General features: G+C 36.6%; 1 protein-coding gene across 1 annotated transcript in view; it reads right to left on the minus strand.

Annotated features, from left to right (window-relative positions):
* The window catches only part of LOC126469933 (serine proteinase stubble), a 228887-nt gene that overhangs the window by 3234 nt on the left and 204235 nt on the right, over window positions 1-21418 (minus strand). The window contains exon 8 of the mRNA XM_050097331.1: window positions 7247-7401. Within this exon, the coding sequence (XP_049953288.1) occupies window positions 7247-7401 (155 nt within the window). The remainder of the gene's footprint in view (window positions 1-7246; window positions 7402-21418) is intronic.

Here is a 21418-nt window from a genome sequence, read left to right on the forward strand (position 1 = left end):
ATACACAGATAGTTTCAATGCATCAGTTCCTGAAGCATCCTAACAGTAAGGCTGGAAGTGTCTGGATAAACATACTAACAGCAAAATAACTTTTTCCAATGAAACTTGGCATTAGGTGCATGCTGAAATTGGAATAAGTATGAATAGTGGTACTGTACACTTTCAGATAAATGCACTACAGGTAAACAATAGCAATGCTGGGAGCATTGTATTTTATTGACATACTTGAAACATGACAATAAATCAGTACAATATCTTATGTAATTTATCTGCTGCAGGGTGAAGGGCATTTGGAGTGATGTATATTTTTCCTTCATCCATTACAGTCTAGCTTACATAATTTGGCTTTGGAGAAACTCAATTGATTTAAAAATTATATTTGAAACACAGTAAATTGTTATTAAATGCATCTCAACATTTGTCCCACAAGAATCATGTAGCCATCACAGTATATAATTTAATTTTGTGTCATTCCCCATCTCATATATTTATAATTGACTATCCTGTGCTAAAGAAACCCTTAATTACCTTTGGCTTACAATGCAGCACACAGCAGTTTAAGGGCTGGACATGCAGTTGGCATGCCATATGTCAGTCTAACTAAGGTCTACAGTAGTTATAAATGTCTTAGCTTCATCATTATTAGCAGACTACCTACTTCAACCTTTGGATAAATTCATGGTTACACTGTGAAAATACTGATATGAGAGTTCATAACAAGCCAGTATTGCTGTGAACTTTGGTCTATACTAGATTATGATACTAGGTCTGTTTGATAAAATCTGTGATTCCATTCTTCCTTCTGCTATGTTTTACCTGAAATCACATTACTGAAGTAATGCCTGTAAAGCCTGTGGGACCAGTGTACTGTATGGAAATATTTATTTAAATTTCTCACCTTTCCAAATTTTCATGTAATAGCTACATTGGGATACTATTTTTACTTTTTTATTTTAAGAGAAGGTAATTATCCTATAAATTAAATTTGTTCAATTTGACTAGAAATGACATATTTCACATTTTACAATAATTTGGTTACAAAATTTATTATGACAATTTATTAGCCATTAAATAAAGAACTGTTATAATTTTCTTAAAGCAGACTCAGTTTTTCATAGAAAACAGTCATATGCAAAAAATATAAATTGTTTATTATTTTGAGGACGTGGCATATTCAGTAAATCAAAGATTATCCACAAGGTTGACACAACTGTTCTTACATTGTTCACACTGACCTCACTCCTCATTTCTTTTATTGTTATCTCATCATTGTCCTGCTATGAAATTTTTATCCTAATTTCTCCATTTGTCTTCCTTTTGTTGGAGATAGACCATGGCCACTCCATTGGAAGCTTGCACCAAAGGGAACAAGCGGTGATCTGATTTTTGTGGTTGGAATTTGTATTGGTGACCACAACCCATCAAAGACTTTTGGCAAAATACAGGAACATTACCTTGCTGCAACAGAGCATCTATGAATGGACTGCAAAATTAAAAATAGTTGCATAAGTGTTACGCATGTGGAAGAAGCCGGATGACCATCCACAGCCACAAATGATGAGCTTAAACGTGACATGGCTCTGGTCGACAGAAGAATAACTACTGATGATGTGGCACATCATCTACAAGTTAGTCATAGTTTTGCCAATTAAATCTTCCACAACAGCCTTGGGTTTCATAAAAGCTGTACAAGATGGATCCCAAAACAAATCACAGTGTTGCATAAACACACATGTTTGGACATCTGCCAAAACCATTTGGATCACTATGGTAATGAATGTGACAGCTTCTTAGACAGAGTCATCACTGGTAACAAAACATGGATCCACCATTATGAGCTGGAGAGTAAATGGCAGAGTATGAAATGGAAACACCCAAAATTCTCCAGTAGGCAGAAGTTCAAAACCCAGCCATCTGCAGGAAAACCGATAGATTTCTTGGGATGCATAAAGCCCAGTACTGGAACATTATCAGGAGTGTGGAACAAACAACAAACAGAGCACATTACAGTGAGATGTTTACTGATAGGTTAAAGCCTGCAATTTCAAGCAAATGCTTAGGACTATTGTCAAAAGGTTTTGTGTTGTTGCATGGCAATGCCCATCAACATACCCCTTCCCACACTGTTGCAATGCTCCAGAAACTCAAGTTTCAAGTAATGGTTCATTATCTGTATAGTTCTGACCTTGCACCTTCCAACTATCACTTATTTGATCCACTGAAGGAGACATGAAGGTGTAGTCAATTCACCTCAGACCCAGAAGTGAAGGACATGGTGTATGCATGGCTTGATGGTCAGTCAAAAACTTTCTTTTCTGAGGCAAATCTGTACAACAATGGACCAAGTGCATTGAAAAGCAAGGGAACTACATTGAAAAATGATGTTACCATATGTGTGCTCTTTGTAGTGCATAAAAGGAACACCTACATTGCAGATAATTTTTGACGTACCCTCTCATTTAATTATTTTTTACCTTTATAAATTTATATGAACTCAAGGGATGTGTTTTCTTTGTAACTGTTCACTCAGGTATGCAGAAAACTATGTACGATAGTTAATTTGACCAGTTACTAGCTCTGGAACAATATAGAACTTCATGCTGAAATATACTGTTGGTCATACGCACCAAAAGTTAGATAGTCTTTGTTTTGAGCTTATATGGACCAGTCTTTGTCTAGATGCAGTTCTGTAAGTTAGTCTTTGTCCTGTGGACAGAAAATGCACCATGTACATCTTTTATGCTGGATGCTTTGATTTGTGTTGAAAATGCATTTGAAATGGTTTATAAACTTGTTAGCTGAGAACACAGATTTGTATGAAATCTGTGTATGCTTGCAACAAGACTCTTGTTAGTGAGGTGCAGAAAGCTGATGCATAAATTTCATTGCTTGCCATATCTGGATGGGAAATAAATCAAAATGTGACAAAAACGTGAGTAATGTTCAACAAATATGGATCTTTACTTCATCCCCTGGAGAAGACAAACTCTGAAGCCACAAATGCATCCCCAAATAAATATGAGTATTAAAATTTTTTTAGCAGTGCAACAACCATTTTAGAACTGTTTTTAACACTGCATTTACATAACTAAATGCAATTCATTATTATCAAACTATGTAACAAGGACTTTTAATTGGACATATGGAGCAGCAGTGCCAGAAATATTACAGGGATCCTGAAAAACCTGAACACGCAGGCTCTTGAAGATTGACATCAACTATTCTCCAAAAGACTTTACCACTGCCCCCTATGTACTTCTCTCACAGAACTGCAAGGAGAAGATTAAACTAATTACAGAATTACTGTATTGCACACAAACACACACACACACACACACACACACACACACACACACACACACCCTCTCCTGTCACCACATTTTTCCAATTGGTTTTTGAAAGATATTGTTTCTGGTATTCATGAGCTTAAGTTAGATAAGAAATCATGTATGTATCATGTAATATCATAGCTAGTTTCATATAAGCTTTTAATTGTGTCCCTTGTACATATGTAAATGTGTAAAATCAAATAAATCTGTTCTATTGTATTCTTGGCAGGATGGACTTAGTAGATAGCATTTTGCTATCATGTGCTCTTTTTAAAGTTATATATTTAACCAAATAAGGTTCTGACTCATGCAGATGTTAGTGCCTAACTAATGTGAGCATTATCTTTCCTGTGAAACTGTGATCTACTTACATTATCTATCCTTCAAAATTCTATGACTGGAGATTGCATTACCTATACCTCATACTCTGGATCATTGTTGTGGATCCAATTTCTGTCTATCCTAACCTTGTTTCATCTGTGAGGATCTCCTACCTATACCAGAACTACTAGGTTCCCACACATTCACTTCCTCACACTTAAGCCTATTTCTATATGGTCATGACTACCATCAAGAGATTTTAGACTCTGCAGCAACTTTTTCATTTCTAACTATGGTTATGTATCATATTAGTAAATAATGTTGCAGTTTGTTCAACTGTATTTCTGTATATTCTGGAGTTATGACTTCAGAACATATTTAGTTTAAGAAATGACTAATGTAAGCAATGCAAATCACTGTGACATTAGGGAAAGAGAAGGGAGGGAAGAGGGGTATATATCCATATGCATTGTATATTTTCTGTAATCACGTGCCCAACATCATGTCATCTCATTAATGAAGGGGCAAATCATGATAGAGATAATGCTACTGAGACATGGATGACACATCTTTGATAATCTCATGTCAATTTTCCACTGTAGAAACTTGCTCTCCAAATTTTCTATTTACGTATCAAGCAGAGTGGTTCATCAAACATTTCTGTACATCACCGTGGTAAAATATCTGTATTAGAATGAAGAACATTTGAAGTACTGTTTCTGATACTCAGAGTTAGATAATAGTGATCAGAATACGAACTATGCATCATGAATAAGTGCATATGTAATCATTACCGAATTACAAGTTGATCAGCTTAACCCTACTCTTGGCTTAAAAGTAATATTTACTCAAAAATTTTATTATCAGTGTGGCATCCTTCAGTCCATTTTCAGCCTTTCATGCCGTTTTTCATTTTTATTTGCAGACTATATCCGATTTCTCTTAGTTGGTATGTGCTTTTAGCCATTGTCTCCCAAACACTGATACTACAGAATGTGTTGACATTAAATTCAGTGTATCAGTATGTCTGCTGCATATTTCTCCAATTGGCTTGTTTCACCCAGTTAGCCCAGTATCTGATCCATATTCATCACTATCACTACAATCTGGAATTCTTAATTATTATGTCTTTCTATGCATGTACTGAGTCTGGAAAGTTTTACCGTCTGTATGACACATAAGATTGGAAGTACAGGATCAGATACTCATTCCACCTGTGGCAGAAGCTCGTGATGGCTGGGTGTTGTGTGATGTCCTTAGGTTAGTTAGGTTTAAGTAGTTCTAAGTTCTAGGGGACTGATGACCATAGATGTTAAGTCCCATAGTGCTCAGAGCCATTTTTGTGGCAGAAGATTTGCGTGTTTTTTTTTTTTTTTCAATTTTTATTTATTTATTTATTAAGCATTCAAAAGAATATTTTCTCTAGGACATGTAATATCGTTTTGGAAATTTATGGACCAACAGTTAGTGTGATTAATATTCCCAGAATGTTCCTGTTGCCATCCTCAGTTATGTATTTATTTTATTTCACTATTTATTTGCCAAGTTCTGTTGCACCATCCGAGCCATGTCTTTGTCATGGAACAAGTCAGTACATAGTTTACAGAATGCTGTTTAGAAATTTTATAAGCAAAGAATTCAATAACTAATTAAACACAAAAAAAACAATATAAGAATAAGCAGCATATTATGGAGAAAAGTCCTTAATTGCTGTGAGGAACTCCTATACTCAATAAAAAGGGTGTGCCACAAACAAACCTTCCAACTTGAATCTGAATACATGGGGTTTATCACTCAATTTTTACAGTTCTGTTGGGTGCCTGTTGAAAATGAAACTTGCTAAATAGTGCACACTTTTCTGTACAGTGCTTAAGGAATTGTTATATGACAATATAATGTGTTTTCCATTCACCATGCTCCCTGAATGAACATTGTAGATGCTTCTGAAAGAGTCACTATTGTCAACAACATAACTCATGATGGAATATATGTACAAGGATGGCAGAGTTAGAATTCTGAGATATGTGAACAATTGACTACATGAAGTTTGCAAATTGACACTGCAGATTGGTCTGACCGCCAATTTCTGGTCGATGAATAATCTTGATGAATGCATAAATTTGTTCCAAAATGTAGTACTATACAAATTAATAGAGTGAAAATAAGCAAAGTAGACATGCTTTCACCTTTTTGTATCAAGAGACAGTGGAAATCATTCCTGTTGTGAAGATAGTAGCAATTCAGTTTCTGCACAAGACCTTGAAAGTGATACTTCGAAGAAAGCCCTCTGTCTACCCTCGGCCTTACAAATTTAAAATGTTTCACTTCACTGCCTCTTTGACCACCTTTGAACAATAAATTTTCACTTTTACAAGAGTTTCATGTCATAAAATGCATGAATTGTGTTTTGTAACAGTCAACGGCTAATCTGTTCTCCGTAAGCCACATGTTGGTACCAGCAGCAAAATGCATAAATGTCTTATGAAATTTTTTGGTCAATTTTGCACTCAGATGTCATCAAATATTGTTGACCAGATACTTTGTATCCATGTTTGACAAATTTTGTATTGTTTTACTTAAGAAAATGTTATAGGCATTTTGAGTCTTTGAGAATGTTGTAAGGCCAAAATGTGTAAGGTAGTACAATACTAATATCAGTTTTTGAGTACATGCTGATGTTACTGATGACATCATTATCTACATCATTTACATTAGGTTCCATGCCTTTCACAGTAACAATTGTCTCATCTGCAAAGGGAACTATTTTTGTGTCATTTGTCATGTTTAGTGGTAAATCATTGATATATACCAAGAAAAGCAATGAGCCCATTACAGAGCCCTGTGGCACTCCTCAATTTACATGACATGAGTTAGATTCAAACCACTTCTCCATTTGTCGACACTGGAGGACAACCTTCTGCTTCCTCCTTTGCAGGTACTGGTGAGCTTTCCCCTGAATCCATAATGTTCCAGCTAATGCAAATGTATTATATAGTCCACACATATCAAATGCTTTTGTTAAACCAAAGAAAATACTTGCTATTCACAACCTATTGTTGAGTTAGATTATTCTGTTTTATGCAGTAAAGTTAATTCATAATCAGCACCCTTTAAGCTTCTTAAACAACACAAAATCCTCAGCACACATTTAATACACAAAAATTTCCTTTACTACATAACAGTCGTGGATTTTCTTCTTTCATTAGATTATCTCTACTGCTTGAACTTAAAATTATGTCTTATAAGGTAACTGTGTTACATTCGGTTGAAGTTTCACATTTGCATCAATTGAAGTTGTTTTGAAAATTCAAAGTGTATTATGTATCCATTGCAGAATAAATATATTGACCCAAAAACATAACTGTTAAATTTTTACATTTTATTTAGCACAATAAGCAATGCCATAATGCAGGCTAATATTTTCAAAAATCATAAAAAAACTATTGGTAATGTGTAAGCTATGTCTTTTTTTGAAAATAATATAGTTTATGGCAGCATTAGAGTTACATGTTACAGATGCACTTGTTAATTGTGAAAGCATCCAGCTTCACATTTTCAATGACAAAAGGAATAGGAACACAGTACATATAGCTTACCAAACAAGCATCCATGTGCCCATCACTGTGACCAGCACAAAACATTTCAGAGTACAGTTCCAAATTTATATTCTTATGTTCATGCCACTTTAAACATTCTTCATCACTGAGAATTGGTACTGTAGCTTTCTGTAAGATATTTGTTCCAGTCTTCCCTGGGAATTAATAAATGTGATCAGTCATATTTATACACAGAAACAAGTGAAAAATAAATTACAATAAAAATGTCATCCACAGACATGTTCACATTGTTTTGGTCCTTCTCTTTGAGCATACACTGGGATGTCTATGGATTCATTGCAGTGAGTTCAGACAGAAAGTCTTGCAAAGTACTTTTGAACAAGTTTTCAAAAAATTGTCTTGAGCAGCTAGTTCGACAGCCCACACACAATGTAAATATATTAGACCTTATAGCTACAAACAGGCCTGACCTTATTGATGATGTCAGTACAGAGACAGAGATTTGTGATCATGATGTCCTCATAGTGACTTTGGTTACTGAAGTTAGTAAATCAGTCAAGAAGGCTAGGAGAGTGTGTTTGCTACATAGAGCAGATAATCAGTTGTTAGCATCCCACTTAGTCAATGAATTCACAAAATTCAGTTCCAGTATGATGGACATAGAGGAATTATAGGCAAAGTTAAAGCAAATTGTACAGGGTGGTCAAAAAGTAAGTATAAATTTGAAAACTTAATAAACCACGGAATAATGTAGATAGAGAGGTAAAAATTGACACACATGCTTGGAATAACATGGGATTTCATTAGAACCAAAAACAATGAAGTTCACAAAATGTCTGACACATGGTGCTGGACAGCAAAATGTCAGTGACTGCGCATGACAATTGTGTATAAAAGGAGCTGTAATGAGAGAGAGAATCAGATGCGCCAGCAGTCACAGCATGTTGATGTTACCTGAAAAGGCGCTTTTAGTGAAGCTATATTATCAGAATGGGGAATGTGCTAGTTCAGCGTTACGAACCTGTCGCCATAGGAAGGGGATTCGAATGGGTAAAGGTCCATTGACAAATGCAGCTGTGGCGAGACTGATTTCGAAGTTTGAAGCCACGGGTTGTTTGGACGATAGATAGTGGCCGACCAAGCACAAGGCATAATGCTGCTGAGACAGTTCAGGAAGAAATTGAGACTGTAGCGGGTTCGTCTATACATGGGGAAGTCAGCGCTCATGGAGTCGCATGGGCATTCCATACACTACTGTTTTGTTGGCACTTAGGTGTACCTTCCGATGCTATCCGTACAAAATCCATCGGTATCATGGCGATTTAGTGAAGTGGAGGGCATTTGCGGTGTGGGCGTTTCAAAAGATGGCGGAAGATGACGATTGGTTGTGTAACGTGTTGTGGACCGACCAAAGCTCATTTCAACCTCCGAGGGTCTCTCAATGCCCACAACTGCAGAATTTGGGCTACCGAAAATCCTACAACTGTCGTGGAAACTCCATTGCACAACGAGAAAGTCACGGTATGGGTTCGATTTACCACATCTACTGTTATCTGGCCTTTCTTCTTCGAGGAAATGCTTGATTCTGGTTTTGTAACTGCTACCATGATGGGTGAGAGGTACGCTGATATGTTACAGAATAGCATCATCCCCAGCCTGGCTGATAAACACCTGCTGGAGTGTACGATGTTTATGCAGGATGGCGCTCCACCCCATATTGCTAGATGCGTGAAAGATCTCTTGCGCGCTTCGTTTGGTGATGGTCATGTGCTCAGCCACCACTTTCCCCAGACCTCAGTCCGTGCGATTATTGGCTTTGAGGTTACCTGAAGACGCAAGTGTATCGTGATCGACCGACATCTCTAAGGATGCTGAAGGACAACATCCGATGCCAATGCCTCACCATAACTCCGGACATGCTTTACAGGGCTGTTCACAACATTATTCCTCAACTACAGCTATTGTTGAGGAATGATGGTCGAAATATTGAGCATTTCCTGTAAAGAACATCATCTTTACTTTGTCTTACTTTGTTATGCTAATTATTGCTATTCTGATCAGATGAAGCGCCATCTGTTGGACATTTTTTGAACATTTGTATTTTTTTGGTTGTAATAAAACCCCATGTCATTCCAAGCATGTGTGTCAATTTGTACCTCTCTATCTACATTATTCTGTGATTTATTCAGTTTTCAAATCTATACTGACTTTTTGATCACCCGGTATATTATGCTCTGGAGAAGTAGTATGTACCGAGTAAATGGATTAAGGACGGAAAAGATGCACCATAGTTTAACAACAAAATTCAGAAAATACTGAAAAAGTAAAGACTGTTGCACCATTAATTCAATTCAATTCAATTCAATTTTTATTATCACATAACATGCCTTATACAATCAAAGATTGTGACATAGGTGACTTGTCAGTTTTTACACTATATATAACAATACTAAAAATACAATAAACTAATAATATACATGGTGTAAAATCTTCAAAGAGGTATTTTAATTACAATTATAATGCATTGTTACCATTCATGAAATCTTCTACACTATAGTAACATTTATCTTTCAGATATTTTTCCAGGTCTCTTTTGGTGCCTTTTACATTTGGGTCATCCATATCTTTCCATATTTTATTTACAAATTTCATGCCCATATAGTATGGGGTTTTTTCATATGATTTTAAACTGTGGGTAGGTAACATGTAGCTCGTTCTATGTCTTGTATCATATCGATGCAAGAAGAAGTTGCCCTCAAAAAGTTGTGGGTTTCTTTTCGTGAAAGTGAGAGTTTCATAGATGTATATGCTTGGAATGCTCATTAGATCCAGTTTTACAAATAAAGGTTTGCAGTGTTGCATTGGTATTGCTCCCACCATTGCCCGGATGATTCTTTTTTGTAGTCTAAGAGCTCTAAGTAAATTTGTTTTTTCAGACCCCCAGAAAATTATACTATACCTAATGACTGAAACAAAATATGCATTATATACAGTTTTTCTTACAGCTAAATCAGTAATACTATACAAGATATTCATAATATATACAAGGCTATTCAGTCGACCCAGTATGTTGTCCACATGGCGACTCCATAACAGGTTTTTATTGACTAACACGCCAAGGAATTTGACACAATCTGCAGTCTCTAATTTTTTGTCCATATACCTTATTTCACTTATAGACTGTGCAGATTGTTTTGTGGTAAAATGAACAATTTCTGTTTTTGTAAAGTTTAATGTCAAGTTATTGTTTTTGACCCATGCCTCCACTTCCCCAAGTGTTTGTTCAATATGACGAATTAGGTCTACCTCATTTTTACAACAGACTACAGCTGTTGAGTCATCTGCATAGACGATAGTATCAGACTGGACCTGACATGGCATATCATTAATATAATATAGAAAAAGCAGTGGCCCTAATATTGAGCCTTGTGGAACACCTAATTGAGTGTTTTTCCAGCCTGAGAGAAATTTCTTACCGTTGATGTTAATAAGTACTCTTTGTTTTCTGTTTGCCAAGTATGATGACATCCAGCTAAGAGATTTGCCTTGAAAACCATAGCGTGCCAATTTTTGGAGAAGCCAGTCATGATTTACTGTGTCGAAGGCTTTGGACAGGTCACAAAAGATGCCTGACACACACATTCTATCATCAAGACATCTGCTGACTTTTGTGACTAATTCATTTATTGCATGGATTGTGCTGCGGCCTTTTCTGAAACCATATTGATTGCCTAAGATAATGCTGTTAGATGAATTCTGATTTTCAATCTGATCACATGCAGCTCTTTCAAATATTTTTGAGAAAATTGGTAACAGTGAGATTGGCCTATAGTTGCCCAATTCATCTTGTTTGCCTTTTTTGTGTATGGGCCGAACTTCTGCATATTTTAATCGATCTGGGAAACATCCCTCATCAAATGATTGGTTGATTATGAAAGAGAGTGGATATGCAATACTGTGACGGACTATTTTTATTATTTCAGTGGGGACCTCATCGCACCCCGCAGATTTTGAATTTTTTAGGGACATTATGATTTTGATGACATCTGAGATGGAAACATGAGAAAACTTAAAACATGTGCAATTGCTATCTGTCATATTGGGCTTTGTATTTGGTGGTGAACAGTCACCAAATTTGTTACAGTTTATGAAAAAGTCATTGAATGATTCACAAATGGCACTGGGTTCTGTAACAGCTCTACCATTTATCACTATTTTAGAAGGGCATTTTCTCTCTGCCTCACTGCCAACTTCACTTCTTATAACAGACCAAACAGCTTTTGATTTGTTTTTTGCATTTGAAATGAAGTCATTATTTGCAGTACGTTTTGCTAGTTTAACTATTTTGTCAAATGTTTTTTTGTATGTGCTTACATACTTAAGAAATTGAGGGCTTCGATTTACTTTTGCCTCCATATGCAGTTTCCTCTTAGTAGCACTAGACACTCTAATTCCTTTTGTTATCCAGGATCTACTTTTTTGGGACCTGGTCCTCACTGTTACAAAAGGGAAGCATTCATTGAATATACCCAAGAATTCAGTTAAAAAGTTATTGTAATTGTCACTTGTGGAAGTGTGTTTGTTGACTGTCCACTTGGTTTGGCTTAGTTTTTTGCAAAATACTTCCACATTTTCTTGACTGAAATTCCTACATCTTTTTGTTGTGCAGACTGAATTTTGCTTCGGTAGTGATACAAATAGTGCTTTATGGTCTGATACTCCTAAATCTAGAAGAAACTTTTCTTTTACATGATAATTATAACTACTTACAATATTGTCAATACATGTTGCAGAGCTTGCTGTAATTCTTGTATACTGATCGAAATTGAGATTTAGCCCATTTGTGGCTACCAGGTTCTTTAAGTGTGAAGAAAATTTGTCATCAGTCCTTACATCTATGTTGAAGTCAGCACATATAACCACTTTCTTGTACAGTTTCTCACATTTTAATTTATGCAGCAATGTATCAAACTTATCTAAAAATACAGAGCTTATATGGTACCCAGGGGTGCGATATATGCTGATAATTAGTGTGTTATACTCTTTAAGTTCTATACAACAACTTTCAAATGTGCCTTCTTCATTCAGATGGCTAAAATTCTGTCTGATATCATAGTCTACCGTGGAATGAACTAATATGCAAGAGCCTCCATACCCATTGGTCCTACAAAAGCTGGTAGCCAGTTTATAACCTGTAAGTTTATTCAGGAGACTGATATTTTCAGATTTTAGCCAATGTTCATTAAGGCATATTACTTTCACAGATTGTTTCACACTTTCTAGCAAAATTTCTATATCATAAAGCTTCCTGATCATTCCTTCAGACAGACCTCTTATGTTCAAGTGCATAACGAAATTACTACTGCATATATTATTAGGTAGAGGGTCTTTAAAACTAATTTGACTATAAAGTAACGGACTGCTTGTTCTGGATTCGTTGTATTGGGCCAAATTCGGATAGAACTGGCCCCCTTCATCAGTTTCCCTGTGTGTGAGCATCTGGATGATGAGTAGGTACAGTTTTCTTGACGATAATTTCAGTCTTTGCTGTATGTTCTGAGGCTGGTTCTGGCACCGTCTCATCTTCTGGACGTGATGTTCCTGTTTGAGCTGGCGCTGTGGCTGCGATTTTGAAATTGTTTTCTCGTTTATCCATTTCCTTGGTCGAAACTGGTTGCACAGCAATTGGTTTTCTTGCAACGTCGTCGTCTTTTTGTATTAATTTCGCTAGCATTTTGCCAACGTATGACTTGCCAGCGTTATTATAATGTAGTCCATGTTTCGTAAACAAATCTCTTGCATCTGGAAGATCAAGAAATGTTACATTTTGTTGGGACTTGCATATTTTGTAGAATTGTCTGTTTACTTTTGCAAGCTCCAGATTTACGATGGAATTGTCTTGCAGGTCGTATCTGTGAGGCAAACTAGTAACTATGATGTTCGGAACTTTCAGGTCAAGTAATGTAGTTTTTAAACACTGGGTCGCATGTTTACTCTCATTTCTGTATACATCATTACTTCCACCCATGATTATGACGGCATCATTCTTAGATAGCTCATTAAGTGAGTTGCTGCTCTTAATTATCTCAGTCAAAGGTGCACTGGGTTTCGTCATACCTGTTGCCGTGAATAACGTACTGTACTCATTTATTTTTTCGGCAATTTTCTTGGCGTGTGTGTCACCAAGTACAACAACTCGTCGTTTGATGTTCACTGGTTTATTTTTCGTATTAGATGTTTTCTTGGCTGCGCACTCGATTGGAAGTTTCGTCACTGATTTTTGTTCGTCATTGTTCTTTGTCTTATCACAGTCTTCGTCTAGTGTTGTGAATTTATTTGCTAGCGGTATCGCCGGAACTGTACTCACTGTCTGTCTGTTTGTTTTTTTCGGCAAACGCCACGTTTTTTGCGCAGAACGACGGTTAACAACACTGTCTTGTGCTAGACGATGATCTCGCTCCATCTCTTTGTATTTCGTTTCCAGTTCTTGATATTTCTGCCGAAGTTCTTCATACTTCGTATTTATAGTCATTAAATCCTCTGTAAGCACACTTATTATTTTTTCTTTTGATTTTATCGTGTCCATTACCTCGTTTTTCGTGACACTCACAACGCACTGACGGCATGTCCAGTCATGTTCGTCTTTTATATATTTTAGATTCACTTTAACACATTTGTCGTGATACCACGACCTGCACTGGATGCATAGGATACCTCTCTTTACCTTTTTTACGCAGATTTTACACACGTCACTATCACTTTTTAAGGAAACTGAGACATCGTTACAGAACAAAGTTTCATTCGGTGCCATCTTTTCTGTTGTTCAGATGTCAATCAGTCAGAGAATTACAGAAAAAAAAGTTAGTAGAAACTGACAAGTCAATAAAAAGGATTGTGCATGAAGCTTACAACTAGCATTGCCATCCTGTAGCAAAAGATCTTGCTGAGAACCCAAGAAAATACTGATCCTAAGTAAAATTGCTGCACAGGTCAAAGGCTTTTATCCAGTCATTCATTGCCCAGTCTGGTGTAACAATGGAATACAGCAAATGGAAAGCTGAAGTTTTAAATTTCACATTTAGGGAATTGTTTACACAGGAGAATCATACAGACATACCATCATTTAACCATCGCACATAGTCTTTTATGTAGAACATAGTAATAAGCATCCCCGGCATAGTGAAACAACTAAAAGAGTTGAAAACAAATAAGTCACAAGGTCCAGATGTAATCCGAATTCAGATTTACTATATGACATTGGCTCCTTACTTTATCTTGCATTTATCTTGAATCTCTCCCCCAGTGCAAAGTCCCAAGTGACTAGAAGAAAGCAGGTGAGTCCTGTATGTAAGAATGGTAAAAAACAGACCCACAAAATTGCAAACCAACATCCTTAATATCAGTTTGCTGTAGAGTTCTTGAACATATTCTCAGTCTGAATATGACAAATTTCTTTGAGATGGAAGAGCTTCTGTCCACAAATCAGCACGGTTTTAGAAACTTAGCTTGCCCTTTTCTCACATGATATCCTGTGAACTACAGATGAAGAGCAATGGGCAGATTCCAGATTCCTAGAGTCCTGAAAAGCAATTTGACACACTGTCTGATTATAGAGTGTTAATGAAGGTATGAGGAAACAGAATAGGTTTCCAGATATGTGAGAGGCTTGATCTGCCCTTGATGGTGAGTGTTCATAAGAGACAAGGCTATCATCAGGAGAGAACCAGCAAAGTGTGGTACGACCGCTATTATTCTCTATATACATATATAATCAGATGGACAGGGTGGGCAGCAATCTGTGGCTGTTTGTTGATGATGATGTGGTGTAAAGGGAGGCATCATCATTAAGTGACTGTTGGAGGATACAAGATGATGTAGACAAAACTTCTAGTTGGTGTGATGAATGACAGCTTGTTGTAATTAAAGAAAAAATGTAAGTAACTGCAGATGAATAGCAAAAACAAATCCATAATTTTCAGATACAGTATCAGTAGTGTGCTGCTTGATTCAGTCACATTGATGAAATATCTAGTGATATGAAATGGAATGAGCATGTAATGATTGTAGTAGGGAATGCAAACAGTCGACTTCTGTTTATTGGGTGAATTTTAGGAAAGTGCAGTTCATCTGTAAGGGAGACCACATATAGGACACAGGTGCAACCCATTCTTGGGTACTGCTCAAGTGTTTAGCAACCCCACCAAGTCAGATTAAAGGAAGACATTGAAGCAATTCAGAGGCTGGCTACTAGACTTGTTACCAGTAAATTCAAACAACATGCAAGTATTATGAAGATGCTTCAGAAATTCAGATGGGAATCCCTGGAGGGAAGGTGATGTTACTTTTGAGGAACATTTTTGTAAAAATTTTGAGAACTGGCATTTGAAGCTGACTGCAGAATGAATCTACTGCCATCAATATGCATTTCATTTAAGGTCCATGAAGAGAAGTTGAGAGGAATTAGGACTTGTAGAAAGACATATAGACAGCCATTTTTCTCTTGCTGTATTTATGAGTGAAACATGAAAGAAAATGACTATCAGTGGTACAATGTACTCTCTACCACACACCATATGGTGGCTTCCAGAGTATGTGCTACTGTGTTGCCTGTCCCACTGCAATTGCATTTTTACATAATACTGTGATGCATACAGTGCATAATGATTATAATTTCAGATTTCTTCATATTAGTACATGAAGGTAAACTTAGCATGTTCTTTACCCAATGCTCTCCGAAATAAAAAATATTTGCTACTGAACACTTCTTGCTGTACTGAATGTCTGTGAATTCTATTGTCGCTCTACTTGCAAATTTTTAAAAATTTTGGCAGTAAAGAGATGTGGATTTTACTCTATTTTTGTTAACCCTTGGATAAGTATGCCATTTTTCATAACATGAGTGGGTGCATTGCACACTTTGTACACATGTAGGAATAGCTGTATTTATGTTACCAAGGTAAGTATGTATGAGCAAAACCACAGTTAGTTTAAGTAAACAATGATAAAATAAACTTATATCAGTTAAATCACTGTTTAATTAAACAATAATAAAACAAACTTTGGCTCTATTACTCTGTTGCTCCATAGAAGTCCTACCCCACAGTAAAGACCCAATCAAAGCATTAAACAGTGCAGTTGTACCAGATCCCTGGAAACCATTTGTTTCATTACTAATTATGTTGTAGATAACTGCCTCATTGTGGAATTGTGCTGCTAGCTCAGAATCTGGACCATTTTCTTGCACAGATCGTAATTTTTTTTCCACCTAGCTTGCTGTTTATTTTATATTACTGCTGCTCATTTGGACATATGACAATGCAACTTACTATTATGTTAGCTGAAGCTGTAGTGAAGGATTAAGTACAGGCTTATAATTATAAAACAATAATAGAATGGTACAACACAATGTTATTTGTGATTGACACACTTTATAAATAGGTGCGCCTGCCTGAAGATTAAATGGCTTGCCGACAGCATATTGAATTCTGCCTAGGAAAATACCAGAGTGTAAATATTCATTACATGTTTAACTTAGTTTACTACATAGCTCATCTGAACAACATTGAATCATTTTGCTACTGGTTTCTTCACAAGCACAAAAATATTTACTTTTTAGAGATTTTCATAAGACTGAAAAATTCAGGCTTAGTTTGGAACATTTTTCTCAGAAACTTTAGAAAATGTTTATAATTTGGGTTCTATCTTTGATCATGACATTATGCTCTAAAAAAAATCTTTGTACCCCTTGTTCATTCCACACTATGTTCCAGATAGTTATCATCTTGTTGCCTCATCACTAGAGGAGATCATTTGTAATATACAGTATGTTTTGATGATCTAAAGACTTTTGTTTGAATTTTCTGAACCAGTTCATAATTTTATTTAAGCCTGTGATCATCAGTAGCAAACAAAAGTATTCCTTGCTCTTCTATCCACACAGTAATCTGTTACAATTTGTAACCTGGGGTGCAGGAGCTGCAGGTTAATGTTTTATAACTACAGTTTTTGAAGTAGCCTATGATTACATCACAGAATACATCAAATTTAAAATTTATACCACTAGTATAGAGTGTATTTTTCCAATTTCCATTTCAGAACTACTTTAGTATTATGTTAAAATAAGGCCGCTTCAGAAATTTTATATTTAAATCTCTGGTTAGTCTTACTTCATTCAATTTATAAGTTGAAATGTTAAACAAAGCATTATGCCATTCTATGAACAGCTCAAAATTACAGCTACAGCCATGCATACAGTTCCCTACCATATCTAAGTGACAATTTCTCCTTTCTTTATAACCAACATAATTTGGATGCTAAGCTACCAATTGTAAAGTTTTCTTGATTTGGGACAAAGTGGAGTACAAGATGTAGAGGAATCAAGCTGTATCCAACACACATTCTACAATGGGAATATGAGTGGTGCAGTAAGAAAAGGGCATAAGAAGGGTGGGGACATGCTTCCTTCATGTACTGCTAGTAGAAAACTTGTGCCTCGAGCTTTGTACTGAGTACTTACAAAAGTGGAAGTGATAAATGCTTCTGTATGTACTATGACTCTTTTTCTCATAAGTGGTGTCCACTACAAACCTGTAATTGTTGTTATCACTCAGTTCAGTACAAGCAAACCACCAGGCAAACACGACATTAATGACATAGTGGCTTCTTCAAGCTATGCACATTTTTAATGTTTGATCTGGAAGGTTGACAAAGACAGCACTCATAACACTAACAGCACAAGAGTTTTCCACATTTACTTTTACTTTAACATTCATTGAGATTTTAACCACCTGACATGGCTGGAAGCTCAATAAATTTTGATTAATTCATATCACTGCAAGACCATGAATTCATACATTACTTTTACCTTCTTTCAATAATTCCAGGATAAAATTTTCAATTGTATTAACTTATTTTAATACTGAAAGTATGAAGTCTGTACATGCACAGTATAGGATATGGGCCTCACATGCCAATGATAAGAATGAAAGCATCCGATACTCCAGATCACAAATAGAACTAAACCTAAAAATTTTTATGTCTGTCACAGAGTATAATACTGTGTTCATCACTGAAGTGTACACCACTTTGGCAATTTAGATAAATGGCTCTGAACACTATGGGACATAACTTCTGAGGTCATCAGTCCCCTAGAACTTAGAACTACTTAAACCTAACTAACCTAAGGACATCACACACATCCATGCCCGTGGCAGGATTCGAACCTGTGACTGTAGCGTCGCGCGGTTCCAGACTGTAGCGCCTAGAACCACTCGGCCACCCTGGATGGCAGCAATTTAGATACACAAGTGTAATTATCACATAGGCTTAATTGGAGGTAAGGCAGCTCACAGCCTATATCATTCATTGGTAGGATCCTGGGATATTGCAGTTATTCTACAAAGGAGACTGCTTACAAATCACTTGTCTGTCCTGTCTTAGAATACTGCTCAACAGTGTGCAACCCATATAAAAGAGGTCTAACGGGGGATATTAAGCCTACACAAAGAAGGGAGCCATGAATGGTGACAGTTTTGTTGGCTCACAGGAGTATGTCACAGAAATGCCTAAAAACATGAATTGGCAAATAACAGAAGACATGCCATTATCCATCAAAAGCCTACATACAAAGTTTCAAGAACCAGTGTTAAGTGAATAACTTAGACTTATTCCCATATGTGCGGTGTCTGTTGTTTCAGTCATGTCCAAAAGAACAGACACCATTCCTGATACTGCGGCCCCACATATACTCTCTAGAGATATTCCTGTCCCCAATGTATTGCTCCTGTGGGAGCCATGAAGACAAATTAAGACTTATTGGAGCATGCTCAGAGGCCTGTAAGCAGACATATTTCCCATGCTCCATATGCAGCTGAAACGAGAAGATATCCTAACAAATTATACAATGGTAAGTACCCTCTGCTCTGAATTTTACAATTGTTCACAGAGTAGGTATGTGGATGTGGATGTAGATGTAGAAAGGATCAAGTGAAAGCATATTCCAGAGAAATTACTGTTCGAAGATTGATCAAATATAACCTGTAAACAAAAGAGCACTAAAACTTCTTACAAGGAGGTCAGTATGTAGCTCTTCTTCCACGTGCAGGATCATCCATTATTCAAGCTACCATGATTTTTAGGAAACATACTGCAAAGCCCAAAGATATTCTGAAATCCACCAAGACCACTCCACACCATAGTATATTCAACATATTCTGCATAAGAAATTAATTCCACTTTACATTTGACATTGCTACATCAGATGTATACAGAATATACACTTAGATCAGATAAACACACCAGTAACTGCAAAACACAAGGCCACAACAAGAGCATATGCTCAGTTTTGATGAAATAAGTATGCTAATAAGTTCCTGCAACAAAGTGTACACTTTGTATTGAAACTTCCCAACAGAATAAATATTTGACCCAAAAGGGAATTTGAACCCAGAACCTTGCCTTTTGTGGACAATGCTCCTACCAACTGAACTATCCAACCATTTCTTACAGCCTATTTCAATGAAGAGAATGTGAAAACAGTAATCCATATAATTTAAATTCTGTCTTATCATGATTACTAGAAGAAGATGATTGTCTAATACCTTCAGCTGATGTTTAAATTTCTGTGCCTACTTTTACTCCATTTTTTAGAAATACAAGTGAGAAAACTGTAAAAATTATATTTTAATTGTATTATTTTAAAGTATTCATTGTTAACAACATTTTTGCACACTATCTGATCAAAAGTATTCTAACACCTATTAATGGACATTAATATAAGGTATTTCCACCTTCCAACTTTATGATGGCTTGATTTTCCATGAGGTGTCTGAATGTCTGCGGAGAAGACAGCCCAGCCTTCCTCAAGAGCTGAAACTGGAGAATATAGTTGTGTCTAGCATTAGGTTCTGGAGTGTAGTTGATGTTCTGACTCACCTTCATTAGCTTCAGGTTGGGACTATGGGCAGTCCAGTCCATTTCAGAAATGTTATTTTCCACAAATAATTGCCTCATAGATCCTGTTTTATAACAGGGTAAAGTGTCATGATGAGACATAGAATCATTGTCTCAGAACTCTTCCTCTACTTTACTCAGTACTGTAAAATGTGTTTATATCCTTCTGCATTTAGCATTTTCTTAAGCCCAACAAGGGGACCATGCTATCATCACAAAAAACAGCCCCATAAAATAACACCACCTCCTCTGTACTTCATTGTTAATACCACATGTGGTGGTAGGTAATGTTCTCCAGGTATTCACCAAACTCAAACCCTTCCATTCGTCTGTAACATGGTACAGTCTGATTCATCACTCATTTACAGTGTCACTCTTTACACCACCTCAAGCATAATTTAGCACTGACCACAGAAATGTGTGCATATGAGGAGCTGCTTGGCTATTGTACTCCATTTTTTTAAAATCACAGGCATTGTGCTAGCTGGAGTGCTGCAGATGGTGTAAAACCAGTACCAGGTCGCCATGTGGCCCTCTAATGTGGGCATAAGTGATGGCAGTTAAGTGTTATGTACCTTATCTCATCAAAACTATAAAGACATCCATTATCCGATATTAATATGGGGTGTGTCAGCCCCTCACATTTATTACGGCTTGAACTCTGCTGGGAACACTTTCAATGAGGTGTCTGAATGTCTGTGGAGGAATGGGAGCCCATTCTTCCTCAAGAACTGAAACCAAAGACGGTGGTTATTGGTTATGTTGGGCACTGGGGTCTGTAGTGAAGTCAACATTGTAACTCATCCCAAAGATATTTCATTGGGTTCAGATTGGGATTCTGAACAGCCCAGTGCACTTATGGAATATTATTGTGCACAGACCATTGTTTCACAGATGCTGCCATATGTAGGGTGTACTGTCATGCTGATAGAAACAATCATTGTCTCCCAATCATTCCTCTGCTGTACACAGTACACATTGCTGTATTGTGATCACATTCTTCCACATTTAGAGTTTTTGTAAGTGCAGTAAGGGGACCACAATCTAACCACAAAAAACATCCTGCATACTGTAAGATCACTGCCTCCCTAATTAACTGTTGGCACTACTCATGAGGGCAGGGAAAATTCTCCAGGGATTCACAAACTCCAAACCCTTTGATCAGACCATCAGTTCAAATCAGCTAATTTCCAGTCATCCACTGTCCGGTGAAGTCTCTCTGTACACTACTTCATGCATCACTTATCACTTACTACAGAA

This window comes from Schistocerca serialis, chromosome 3, assembly GCF_023864345.2.
Source record: "Schistocerca serialis cubense isolate TAMUIC-IGC-003099 chromosome 3, iqSchSeri2.2, whole genome shotgun sequence".
NCBI classification, from domain to species: Eukaryota; Metazoa; Arthropoda; class Insecta; order Orthoptera; family Acrididae; genus Schistocerca; species Schistocerca serialis.